Here is a 13248-nt window from a genome sequence, read left to right on the forward strand (position 1 = left end):
TACAGATGTAGTGAAAAGAAGGGCCATCTGTACCCCAATGTTTATAGCAGCAATGGCCACGGTCACCAAATTGTGGAAAGAACCAAGATGCCCTTCAGTGGACGAATGGATAAGGAAGATGTGGCCCATATACACTATGGAGTATTATGCCTCCATCAGAAAGGATGAATACCCAACTGTTGTAGCAACATGGACAGGACTGGAAGAGATTATGCTGAGTGAAATAAGTCAAGCAGAGAAAGTCAATTATCATATGGTTTCACTTATTTGTGGAGCATAACAAATAGCATGGAGGACAAGGGAGATGGAGAGGAGAGGGAGTTGAGGGAAATTGGAAGGGGAGGTGAACCATGATAGACTATGGACTCTGAAAAACAATTTGAGGGTTTTGAAGGGGCAGGGAGTGGGAGGTTGGAGGATCCAGGTGCTAGGTATTAGAGAGGGCACGGATTGCATGGAGCACTGGTGTGATGCAAAAATAATGAATACTGTTACACTGAAAAAATAAAAAATAAATAAATAAAATAATGCCCCAGCCACCAGAGCTGATCGAGCAAGGCACCATTTCCCAGGGATCCTGGACCAAACGAGTCCACTCTCACAGCACATCAAGGTGCTCACCATGTACCAAGCCCTGAGCTCAGAACTATATGGGAAGCATTTCATTCTAACGTCATTCTTTAAGTCAGATACCATCATTCTCATCTTATAAGTAAGAAACTTGAGGCTTAGAGAAGTGAACTTGGCAGAGCCACTCAGTAGGTCTCAGAGCTCAAATCTGAACCCAGAGCTTGATTCAAGAGCGCTGTCCTCAACTGGGATACAGTCCTGTCTTCCAAACCACTGAAGCTGGCACATGAGCTAAACCCATTTTACTCCAGGCAGCAGAAAGAACAGTCAGAAGTCAGCAGACTAACATTTTCTCAGCTTACACCTAACTATACTTATAAATTTGAGCCTTGATTGACTCATCTGGAAAAAGTTCGTCTTTCTCCACTCACACGGTTGTTGCAAAGCTAAAAAAAAAACTTAGTACATAAAATTATGCTAATCCTGATCCACAGGCTAATGATTCCTGATCTATAACTCTCACGCATTGGGATCACACCACTATGTCCACATAATGGCTGGAACAGGCTGCGGAATGCAATTTGAGATCCAGTGGTTCTCTAGGATAGGCAGAAGCTACCTATGGGCCTTCCCAATCCTGATTTCTTGCCTTAAGAAGACATATGTCAGAGTGAGTTGTGTTCTACAGACAAGGGATTCTGGCTAAGGATTCACCTTAACACTGTGCTGTAAAGTACACAAATTAGGAGTTAAGATAGACTGAAAACCTTTCTCGGATACTTACAGAGCATTACACCTGGGGCAGTCAATGTTTTATAAAACTAGCACATGACAGCATAAGACAGAGTATCTCTTCAATAAACCTTCTTACTTACAGAATCCCTCTCTGATGATGGACTTGAATTTCTGGCGTGCAGTGAGAAGTAGCCATTCCGGAGCTCTGCCAGTTCGATAACCACAACAATGAGCCCAAGTTTGCTTCAGTTATTCTGTGCTTGACTTATAGAGCAGAACAGAACAAGTTCACCGGCTGTTTAACATACGAAGAGTTAACCCATCCCTGTGTCATCATGAGAATTTCAACATCAACCGTACCGCTGAGAAAAAAGCCACCATTTCAAACTACTAAAGAATAGATGGAACAAAAACGTTTGCATTTCAATAGAACTAGCTTTATTATTATATTATTATTATTATTTTAAACAAAAGAAATGGTCTAAAAGCAAATGCAGATATGTACCGAGGGATGGACATGACCTGGTACTTACAGAGGAGCTGCTGTATCATAAATGAAAACAGAATGTTAGGAGAAAAATGGTATTTCAGGTGTTGTCTGCTTGAATAATCTGGAGACGCAAGTTAACTGAAAGAAGGTGCTGTGCCAAGCAATCAGCGGGAACAAAAAACAAAACCAAACGCAACCACCAGCAGCTGCTTCCCAAGAACTATGCGCTGACAGCATGAGCCCTGCCATCAACTCACAGTCTTCTCATTTTCCCCGTTTTCTATAATTTTCCTCTTCTTTTCATCTGTTTTCTTCTTGAAGATGTTATTTCGGTAAAACTGAAGTTCTTTGATGCTTTCACTAATGTCATCGAGCGCCCTACAAGCAAACACATCACACTGAAGTGAAATGCCCACGGAGGAAGGAAGCTATCGACAACGTAGCTTAGGAGTAACAACAGGTACTACTGTAAATGCTGCTGACACAGTCTAGAAGAGGAACGTTTCAATCAAGCAAACGTAAGTGCTTTGTTAAAAAAAAGAAAAAACTGTATTAAAAAAATTTTTTCCCTAAAATATATCAGATGATAAAGTCTCCTAGACTGTCCTATAAGATGGTGAAGGGTTCCATGGAAAAAAGAATTCTAGGTTCAAGTGAGTTCGGGAAAAACTAGGTCCAGCACTCCTTTTCTGAACTTCTGTGCAAAGCATTTACTGTGCTAATGTGGGCTGTGAGTGTCCACGGGGAGGATCTACTACACACACAGTGTGTCTAAAATGTAATCAACCACGTGTGTGGGTGTGGAATAATCATTAACAGCTCTTGGAACAGAGTTTGGGGAACACTGTGCAAGATTTAATGACATCCCTGTACAAAATACACTGACCTGCTCAAACGTGACTCGTGACTCAGTCATAATAAGCATCAATCATCAGCCAGTACCTGGCCAACACAGAGGTTGTGCCTCCACTCTGAGGGAGATGTGTGCTACCATCAGCTACAACACACTCTTCTCTAACATGCTCTCTCATCTGTCGAGTCTGAGAAATCAGGTAAGCTAGATTATGAGAACCGTGTGCAGGTCCATCAGTAAGCTCTGATTGAGAAGTCAAGGGCCTCTATCCTTATGTTCCGCAGCAGAAACATCCATGTGGTTGATCATGGGATGCGTTTTCAGAACTTGTAAGGCATGTTACAGAATGGTAAATACCATAGATACACTGTGACCTTTCTAAAGATTGAAAAATGCCGAAATCCAAGGCATCAAACCCTAATTGTTTCAGATGAGGTATTCGAAACCTGCATTCCTGCACTGGGGTCCATGCAATTCCCCTCCCCCAACCCCGCAAAGAAACACTAGCAGGCTGGGTTCTTTATAGCAGGGACTCAGTCTCTGTTTGCCTAGACTGTGCACGTAGGCACTCAGTAAACGGATGCACTAAATGCTGCCCTTAGAAGCCAGCAGTAAATCCCCAATTAAGTCTTACGTTCCTCCTGAAAGATGACAAAATTAAAAAACAAAACAAAAAAACACAACTTTTTTTTAAAGTAAAAGAGCCAGTACAGGACAGTAGATAAACAAAATCTTCAAATTTCTTACGTACCTGTGGCTAAGTCTGCAGACTTAATAGAAAGGATCTGAAACACTCAAGTGCCAAAGTTAGGCTAACTATGTTAACCCAACTGTTGACAAAGTATTCTAATTTTAAGTGGCTACAAGTATTCATATCCTTGCTGGGAAGAATATTAATACTGCTCATTACTAGAAAGATTAAAGACTGCTTCAACACACCTATAAACTAAGCTATCTTTTAGTGTTAAAACTGGAGTGAAGACATAAGATGCTACATATCTCAGAACGGAATATCAGAATCCTGACCAGAATTTCTAATAATCATAGCAAAAGAAAGTTAACTTTATGCTAGCTGGCTTTTACTTGTTCCCCCAAGAAAAAAACAGTGGAGGACAGACACTATTTTAAGCAGTCAGGAACTGGAGGGTTACATTTGTGTCAGATTGCCAAGCGCTTAGAAGGACCCAAACTTACCTGTGAGAAGCAGCCTTCTTTGGTGCAAATTCATATTCTTCTGGATACCAGCGTCTATACACAGCAAAAATGGAACTCTCAAAGGAAACTGTCTCAAATATACTGGATAATTACCTCCTTCAAGTCATTTATTAACACTGAAAAAGGCATTTTGGGTTGTGACTCCAGAAGCCTCCTTGCCTGGGACTGTGTCTTCACCCTAGCTCTTCCCGGTAAGCAAGCTCATGCTCATCCACGATTCCTAAATTCACTCCACTCCAGCCCTCTCCTACCTTGTCACGGATGGCCAACCACCTGCATCTCCGCCTACGAATCCATCAGACACTTCTAATGAACACATGTAAACCTACACTTATCCTCAAGACCTCCCTTCTCCCACCCACCCCATCTGCTTTTGTTCCTATTTTCCCCTTTATCTTTGAACAATACCATCCTCTGCCTAACTGCAGAAACCAGGAACTGCAGAATTGCTTAGAGCTCTTCCTTTCCCTCATTCCCCCATTCGAACACGGCATACCATGCCAAGTGACATCTCAAGATGTGACATTCTCCACACCCTTCTCTGCCACCCAAACACCATGTCCCTAGCTCATTCTCCTGTCTCCAAGACAAGGCAAAAGTGTCCCTTCTTATCGCCCTCTTTTCTGCCACCTTATGATCAGAATGACCTAATCGTATCACGGATTCTTCTACTTACACATCTTTAAGGGAAACCGACTCTCATGTTAACCATCTCAGCCCTTCACAATTTGGTCTTACTTCCCACCTTTTCCAAGCCGCATGCCTGGCACTTTGGCACTGATGGACCATTTGTAATTCCCCTATCTCCCTGAGCCCTCATTTCTTCATACTTCGGCCCGTTCTCTGGAATCCTCCCGCCTCATTTAAATGCCAGGAAAACATCCAACTCCTCTTCCAATCTCAACTTAAACTTCCAATGTGGAACTTTCCCCGGCTTCTCATTCCTTACTTCAATATCTCGGGGCTCCTTCCCCCCGGTGCCCCCAACAGTCAGTATGCACATTTCCATTACAGAAGTCATCACACAGTGTATGTGCAGCACCAATTCTAGGCTATTTCAAGGCTTTTCATTTGTTAGGTTCCCAGCGCATAGGCCAATGCCTAGCACAGAATGGTGTTCAATAAATTTTGTGAACTAATGAAATTTATACATAAGATTTTCGACATTGTTTTCCCCATTTCTCACCAGTCCAGAATCAACTAAGGACCTGTCCAAGTCAGAAAGGGAGGAAGTTACACACCCACTTGGCACCCTCAGTTCTAGCATTCTATTCAATTACTTTCCACAAATTCTCAATTAAAACATGCTAAATGAGGCAATTTAATGGATCCTAAATATAGCCCTTACCTGCACAGTTCTTTAACAGTGCTCACATCAATTATTCTATAATGAAGATGTTTCATGAACTGGGGCATGTATTTGTCAAGAAACTTCTTATCTGCATGAACTGAATTTCCTAGAAAGACACGAAGCATACCGCATCTGTGTATTTCTAGCAGTATACAACAGGATATCAAAATTATTAACCGGTACTGAAATGGAGGGGATTTTTTTTTTTTTTTTAATTCAAACAATTCCTAAAAGCATCTCGGAATTTCTAAATCAGGTTTGGTGCATTTGATTGGGCTACAAATACAGACTTCTGAGTATTTACTCAGTCTAGCTCATAATAATTTTATAAATAGCCTCAATGGACAAAAAGGATAAATTCCACATACTTAAAATAATGCACAAATCCATTTGTTACTTTTTCAGATCATACCAAATGTGCACATTTTCTCCCAGTGTCATGAAAGCCACACTATTAACACTAAAAACTTAACCACATTAAGTAAATAAAACTTTATTCACATTCCAATTTTAACAAACTGTATCCATATTCATGTTTCCATACAGTAATTTATATTAAAAACACTAAATTTTAAATAACTACTTTAAAATAAACAGCAGCCAAACTAGCTAGAGGGAAAATATACATACAACATATACTCTAGTACTTAAAGTCAAAACTTTTAAAATGAAATTTAAGAAAAGTATAAGTTATTGTATCAGTTTACATATACAAATGCAAATACACCTCCAGAGACCATTAACTTTTCTCTGACAATGGCTGTACTTTCAAAATCCTAGTAGAACTGGCCCAGTTTAAGCAGTCACTGTCACACAGGAAAGAAAAGAAGGGAAAAAAAAAAAAAAAACAGGTGGACATTTTAGACTGAGACTCAAGAGACGAAATAACCAAATGAAATGGATGGGACTTGACGGAGTACTGGTTCAAAAACAAGTAGACATTTGGCACGTGGACTAGATGTCAAAAGGTATTAGTGAATTATTTTTAATTACCTTAAATGTGATAATGATACTGTGGCTACATGAGAAAATGTCCTTAAGAAATACACGATGAAGTACTTAGAAATGAGGTGTCAAAATGTCTACAATTTACTTTCAAATGTCCGACAAAAAAAAACAGACAAGTAAAACAAATATGGCGCAAGGTTAAACCATTACCAAATCCAACTTTCCTGTACATGTGAATTTTTTCCATAATAAAAATATAAAGGAAAATTTCATTGAGTGAGTCTATGTACCCCAGATCGGGTTTCAGGGCAGTTTCCCAATACTCCTGTTATAAATTACACAAGGAAACTTGAATGCAAAATTAAGATGTATAATCCAAGTGAGGGCAAGTGGAAGGCATGATGGTCTTAGTTGATCTTTCTGGAACTGCAGTCTCTTGAACCACTACAATGGAACACTATCTACAAGGTATACATAGGATTGGATTTTACCTGCAAGTGGACAGAGCCCCGGAGGAGTCTGCTGTCGTACAAAGGACAGAAATTCATACTCTGCCTGCTGCAATGTCATTGTACTCTCCTTCACTGCCTTGGTTAGACCAGACTGCAAGAGAGAATCCCCAGCCCCCACCAGAAACACATCAAGTCAGTTTTCAAAGGCATCCAGAAATGAAACTTCACTGCTAAAATGGGCAAATATAACCACACATGGACCATTTATAAAGCTCAAGTTCAACTGAAACTGCCATCTTTGCACTGATTTTTTCTCTTAAAGAATCCAGGTCAAATAAGCTATGTTCCTGATTGTTAATAGCATTTCCACACAGTCAGAAAAAGATGGTGCTCAAAGTCCAAGCTCTGGGAAGAAACCACTATTAACAGGAGAGCAGCATTCCCCCTTTTCTGAAAGTTGATGTCTAACCTTATCCAAAAGACTGATTTGAGCAATACTTGACAATCCGTAATGCGTTCGCGATAGACTGAGTGCAGGAGAGGAAAAAAGAGAACATTCAGAAGATGATCTCGAGAGGTTCCAAAGATGACAGGTAAACAAGCAAGCAGTCTCCCAGGCTCGCCAAGCAATCTTCCTCTAACCCTTTTTAAAATCCCATCCAACAATGGTATAGGATTCAGATGTGGGAGCAACACGCTTGTTACTGATCCCCAAAGCAGCACTCCTGTTATTTGGTAATGTTACCTTCCCATGATGTTCCTTACACCAATCTGACATGCTGTCCAGTAACTCATCTGGCTGTTTTATAATCAGGTTAGGACCCTGTGGATGGGAAAAGCCATTAGTCATCCAGAATTGACAGGGATAACCGTGGTTTCTGTGTTAAAGTTTATGCTGCTGTCAGGATTCAATACACAGATAGCAGGAGAAAGAGATGAGGGCCCTTTGTTACCTCTGTAAGTGATTCTTATTCATTCTAGTGCTGTTTGCAACAGCAAAGAGGAATGCATGTGCACACACGCACACACCTACCTCTGAAAAGTGAAATGCCTATTAATAGAGAACATTGGTTGTCTGTCAAGGGTCAGCAACCTATAGCCAGAGTCTTTGGCTTTTTTCCCCCCTCTATTACCAGCAAGGTAAGAACGATTTTTACATTTGTCAAGAGTTATAAAACTAACATGTGACAGGTATGTAGCACTCCAAGCCTAAAATATTTACTATTCAGTCTTTTTTTAACCAAGAGCTTGCCAACCTCTAATTATGAGTTCATTTTGGAAGGTGTCTATATTGCCAAGTGAAAAAAACAAATTGTAGGACAGTATATATGTGCATGTGATCTTGTGTACATGTGTTTAAACACACACACACACACACACACATTTATATATGCATGCAAAATACCAAGAAAATATACAAACTTTGGGGAGTAGGATGCAGCAGCAGAACAGGGCAAAAAACAGCTTACTACACATACATGTTGGATAAAGTTATACGGTTTAATTTTAACAATATTTTTATATCAAAAGGTTAAAAAGGTAACTGGTAACACTTGAGGAAAACAAGAAAAAGTAACACGTGGCTGTCAAATTCTCTGCTCCATTTAACAGAACACTAAGTGTCTCAGATGAGTCCCAGCTGTCAAGTCATCGTGGGCATAGTATCTCCTGAACGATGGCGATAACAGACTGCTCCTTTCCCTCAATGGAATGTTTAACATAGGATAAAAGAAATTATAGATATCAAAGTTCTTTGAATTCTTGGAAGAAAAGTATTCTATGAATCCAAGGTATTATTGCTACTAAGTAATAAAAATAGTTCGCAATCACTGAGAGGAATGGCTAGAATTTAACTACTGGACATCTAAAAACTAACAAGGAGCTTTAGCCAAATAAGAAAAACCAGTAAAGGCAATCTCTAAGACGCAAAAAATTCGTTCTGATTACATATTTTTTTAAAAAACCAAAAAAACCTCATCCTGTTTAAAAAAAAAAATTTTAACAAACCATGATGAAAAAAGCAAACTATTTTATTTATTTATTTTTTTAATTTCTTTTCAGTGTTCCAGAATTCACTGTGGAAAAAGCAAACTATTAATCTAAGGCCATCTAACTTATTTTAGGTCCCAGTTTGGCACACGAAGCTACCTACAGAAAAATGTTCAGGGTAGGATATTTGCTCTTCTACCAGTATAAAACATCTTTCTCAGACTCATACACAAGAATAAAACATATTTTCCACAGAAAGGACACTTAAGAGTGCCTTTTTTTTTTTTTTAAACATTCTTATCCTCATCTGACTGGGTCTATTCACAAATGCCACACTCATCTGCAGCTGTGTGAATACAGACCCAAATTTCCTCCAGGGTACATATTAACTAACTGGCCCATTAAACTGTCAGTATTTCACATTATATCAACAGTGTAAAGGAAAAACTCTTCTTCAGCCAAGGGTACGTAGGGCTCACAAAATAAAGACACTTCGCTATTCATCCGCACTAAATTCCAAGTGACACGGAAAAAACAACCAAAGCTAAAACATAGAGGTTTATTTATATAACGTTTAAAAAAAATTAAAAAAAAAAAAAAGAGCTAGTTGTTATGACGAGAAACACAAAGTGTCAGGACTCTCCTCCAGCTGACGTATCCGGCGGTACTCCACAAAAGTCACAAATCATCTATAAATGCCTCCTCCCATCCCTTACCTACTTCTACTAAGTAGAAGTCTTACTGCGCATTAATGAAACCTACCAATGACAGTAGCACATCACTCCTGCTCTCAGGGAAGTGATTTTAATAGGACCACCTTTTCCACAAACATCCCTACCGTGTTCCTACTCTAGAATTTCTTATAGCCTCTGAAATGGCTAACAGTATGAGACCAGGGACCAATTCCAGATTAGGGCTTTCACCCTCTACCAATCAGATGCCCTCACACACTTCTCAAATGCTTCATAAGTGGCCGAAAGGCAACAGGTGTGTTGCTTTAATATTTCAGCTAAAAGCAGCATGTTAAAACCTTAATCATGCCCAATATATCAACAAGAGAGTATTCTGATTCTGCATCAACAGAATTCTAAAATCTTAAAACAGATCTAGACAAGCACATACCCTAATTGAGAAGACAGAAATTGGGCATACAGAGAGTAGAGTTAAAATTAAGGTGGTGATAGGGGCGCCTGGGTGGCTCAGTGGGTTAAGCCTCTGCTTTCGGCCCAGGTCATGATCCCAGGGTCCTGGGATCGAGCCCCGCATCGGGCTCTCTCTCCTTGGCGGGGAGCCTGCTTCTCCCTCTCTCTATCTGCCTACTTGTGACCTCTCTGTCTCTGTCAAATAAATAAAATCTTTAAAAAAAAAAAAATTAAGGTGGTGATAGAGAGATTAACTTTGGCCTGAGTCACTAATCCTGAAGAGACAATAGCTGGTTCTCTTATTGGCTAGAAGTACTTCACTCAAACCAGCTGGGTTAAATTTCTGACTTCCCCAGTAACAAGCCAGGTGGCCTTGGGCAAATTACCCAGTATGTCTGAGCCAAAATGTCCTCCTCTATGTGTGCAACTACGTACCTCATAGTTGTTGTAAGGACTAAAAGTAGATACACATAAAGCACTTAGAATTGTGCGAGGCACACAGTAAGGGCTCCATAAACAAGGGCACGTATGCTTCTGTAATTTTTGGCATGGATAACTGAAAAATAACTAGACTGTGAGACAGACTACTTTGGTTCCAGAACCAACCCTACCATGACCTAGCATATTCCTTTGGAACTTAACCTATATGGACCTCAGTTTGAAAAATGATTTAGATTTCTAATACGCTCTAAAGAGTATGACTGTATTACGTGGTATCACCTACTTCAGCCAAAATGTTGAGATCAGAGTCAGTTATCAGACAGGCCATCTCAATAATCTGGTCCTTCTCAATGTCCAATCCTGTCATCTGCAATCAAAAATAAATAGGTAACACACAAAATCATCTTTCTGGTCTATTTTACCCAATTTTTATGTGACAATAATTCCCTCAAGCATATTCCATTTCTATCCCATAGCCTGGATAAAAGAGACAATAATGCTTCTCTGGCAAGCCCCCAAGACACTGACATGAGTAACTTATTCGGTGAATATTTGCCAAGGGCCTGCTGTATGTCAAGCACCCTAGTTCTACTGTAGGACAGATGCAAAGTCAGCAAAATTGAGTGCTGACAGCATTCAATTTGGTAAGATACAACTCACATCACTACATCTCCGCAGTTTACAAAGTTTTCCTATTAATTATGCCTCTTGATCTTCCTTACAACCTAACGTATAAAGCACTGTTCATACCCCCATTCCACGTATAAGAAAACTGAGGCCCAACCGAGGGGGCAGTCTGCAGCCTTAAGTATGGAAAACCTAAAGGGATCAGAACCGGGTTCTAGCCCCATCACGGAACCTAATAGCATGACCTTCAGTGAGCTCAGTCCTCTCTCGGGGCCTCAGTTTTCTCGTTTGTGAAGTGAGAGGTAAGGCTGAGTCACGTCCGGAGTCCCGTCCAGCTAACAACCTAGGGTCCTGTAAGACTGCGGAAGGAGAGTCTGGAGTCTAGCACAGTCGCTGTCCCACCCCCCCCCCCCCCCGCCCCTCCTCCCCCAAGCGAGCCTAAACCCAGAAGGACCAAAGCGTTAGGGAGGGTCACGCTTGGGCAGAGGGGGTTGGGGAGCCATATGGATGACTCTTCCCTCTGGAAAAGAAACCCCACAGCCCAGCACAGTCCCCAGCGCCTACAGGACTCCAGCCTGCCGACTTGCCCGCGCAGCCTACAGCCGTCGGCGCTCACCTGCCACACCTGAAACCCAGAGACCCGCCGCTGTCCGCGGACAGGCTCAGCTCCCCCGTCTACGCGCGGAACCTCACTCGTCTCCCTTCACCCTCGCCGACCGCACTCACCTCCAGGTCCACCCAAACCATCCGCTGAGCCATGCTCTCCCCTGCCGCCATGGCTGCGCCACCTTCGCGGACACCCCGCGACCTGAACTGCCCTCGACTCCCACCCACACCTCGCAACAGCCTGGAGCCCAGGGAGCCGCCTAGCATCACCCGGCACGAGCCGCCACGGCCCCAGCCTCTCAGCCGGCGCTGGCGCAGGCGCGATGGTCGCTAAACGTCGCAAACCCGCGGGGAGGCGCAGGAGTGAAAACCACAAGTCCCAGGAACCAGTGCGCCAGCTGGCCCTGAACAATCCGGCTTAGCTGCCGAATGGGACGACGGGAGTTGGAGTCTCGCCGGGTGTTCCGACCGATTTCCCCACCCCCGCCACGTGTTTTCGGATGTTACTGGACGCGCATGTTTTTCAGAACTAAGTTTATTCGTCTCACAAGAGTTATTTCCTGAGTTTGGATTAGTTGCAAACCGCCTAGTTGAGAAAGAAGTCTCTTACTTTAGCCAAAAAAAACCCTGGTTGTTTATTCATAATTTTTTTCGAAATGTATCTTTCCTCTGTTTGCCCCCCCACACCCCTTTTTTTTTTTTTTTTTTTAACTTACCTGCCCCTCCACTCCCCACCTGGCATGTATTTTTCTCCTTGACCTAAGGCAGCAGTGCGGTGTGCTTCTTTCTCGGCCAGAAGGCCGGTTTGGCTATCGTGAAATCCTTTAGAAATCCTTGAGATCTCGTGGGAGACACTCTTAGCACGCACTAGGTGTTCAAGAAGACTTTGTTCGAGGGCGAACAGTTGCTCTTTATTATGGAGGGAGGGGGTTTGTTTCAGCTCAGCTGTGGGGTGTCAACGGTGACGACTTCCTGCTTAACCCTTACGAGTCCTCAAAGTTTAAATCTTGTCCTTTTATAACGAATCTATGCCGCAAATTAAAATGAACTAAAAACAGCTCTGCCTGCTCTGTAAGCTGCTGTGGTTTTGATCGAAGTATGGGTAATCTCCGACGTAGCTATAGTTTCCATCATTTCCAGGAGTAGGGACCGCCGTCAACAGAACCTGTCGACCCGGTACTGTCAAATTGCATCCATCTCTTTCAATCTTGGCTATTCAGTAGCGAAGTCGTGTGCAGAGTGCAACTTTGTCACAAACGTTGGCTTCAGCCTGGAATTATACCTTCTATATGCATATTTTTGAAAGCCCTATTGCCACTAATTACAGAGCTTGTGGTCCATTACGTAGTAATTCGTACCTGGTGAGCTGGTTTTGTGACAGAGAAACTTGTTGCCTAATCAGAGCTGTAAGGACAGCGTAGTATACGGGATGTCAACTTTAACTCCTTTGGTGTACCCAACCCACCACCTGCCAGGGCACACAGAAGCTCTTTGAAGGGTCTTGAAATTGTGTGCACAGATTGCATACTTACAAAGACTTTTATTGTGCACAAATGTGTATATATTATAACTGCATTGCCTGATGAGTCACATTGTTTTGCTATTGCTTTTGATTCATTGTAGCCTACTTTATAAGAAGTAGTCTACATTTCTTTTTGTCTCCCTTAGTTTTTAACTTGGTTCATACGAAGTAGAATCAGCTGAAATACAGAAACTTTTATCAATTGAGCTTTTTAACAACTTTTGTTTTCAAAGTTACTGCTGAAACACTGTTCAGTTTTATTAGAAATTACAAATTAGAAAATACTATTTAGATTTAAGAACTTATA

The 13248-nt window shown here is 41.6% G+C and overlaps 1 protein-coding gene across 2 annotated transcripts; it reads right to left on the minus strand.

Annotated features, from left to right (window-relative positions):
- Window positions 1-1720: 1720 nt before the first annotated feature.
- REXO2 (RNA exonuclease 2) lies at window positions 1721-11759 on the minus strand. 2 transcript variants are annotated; one of them, XM_004749872.3, is made up of 7 exons: window positions 11540-11754; window positions 10470-10553; window positions 7360-7437; window positions 6654-6765; window positions 5212-5320; window positions 3843-3896; window positions 1721-2173 (listed from the first exon to the last, which is right to left on the minus strand). In XM_004749872.3, exons 1-7 carry the CDS (start codon window positions 11684-11686, stop codon window positions 2044-2046), a joined length of 714 nt encoding a protein of 237 aa, XP_004749929.1. In that variant the 5' UTR covers window positions 11687-11754; the 3' UTR covers window positions 1721-2043. The 2 variants fall into 2 exon arrangements, with proteins under 2 accessions (XP_004749929.1, XP_044936446.1); XM_045080511.1 differs by lacking the exon at window positions 3843-3896 and having other exon boundaries at window positions 11540-11759.
- Window positions 11760-13248: the final 1489 nt, after the last annotated feature.

The sequence above is a fragment of the Mustela putorius genome, unplaced genomic scaffold (assembly GCF_011764305.1).
Source record: "Mustela putorius furo isolate JIRA1106 unplaced genomic scaffold, ASM1176430v1.1 tig00000460_pilon_pilon_pilon, whole genome shotgun sequence".
NCBI lineage: Eukaryota > Metazoa > Chordata > Mammalia > Carnivora > Mustelidae > Mustela > Mustela putorius.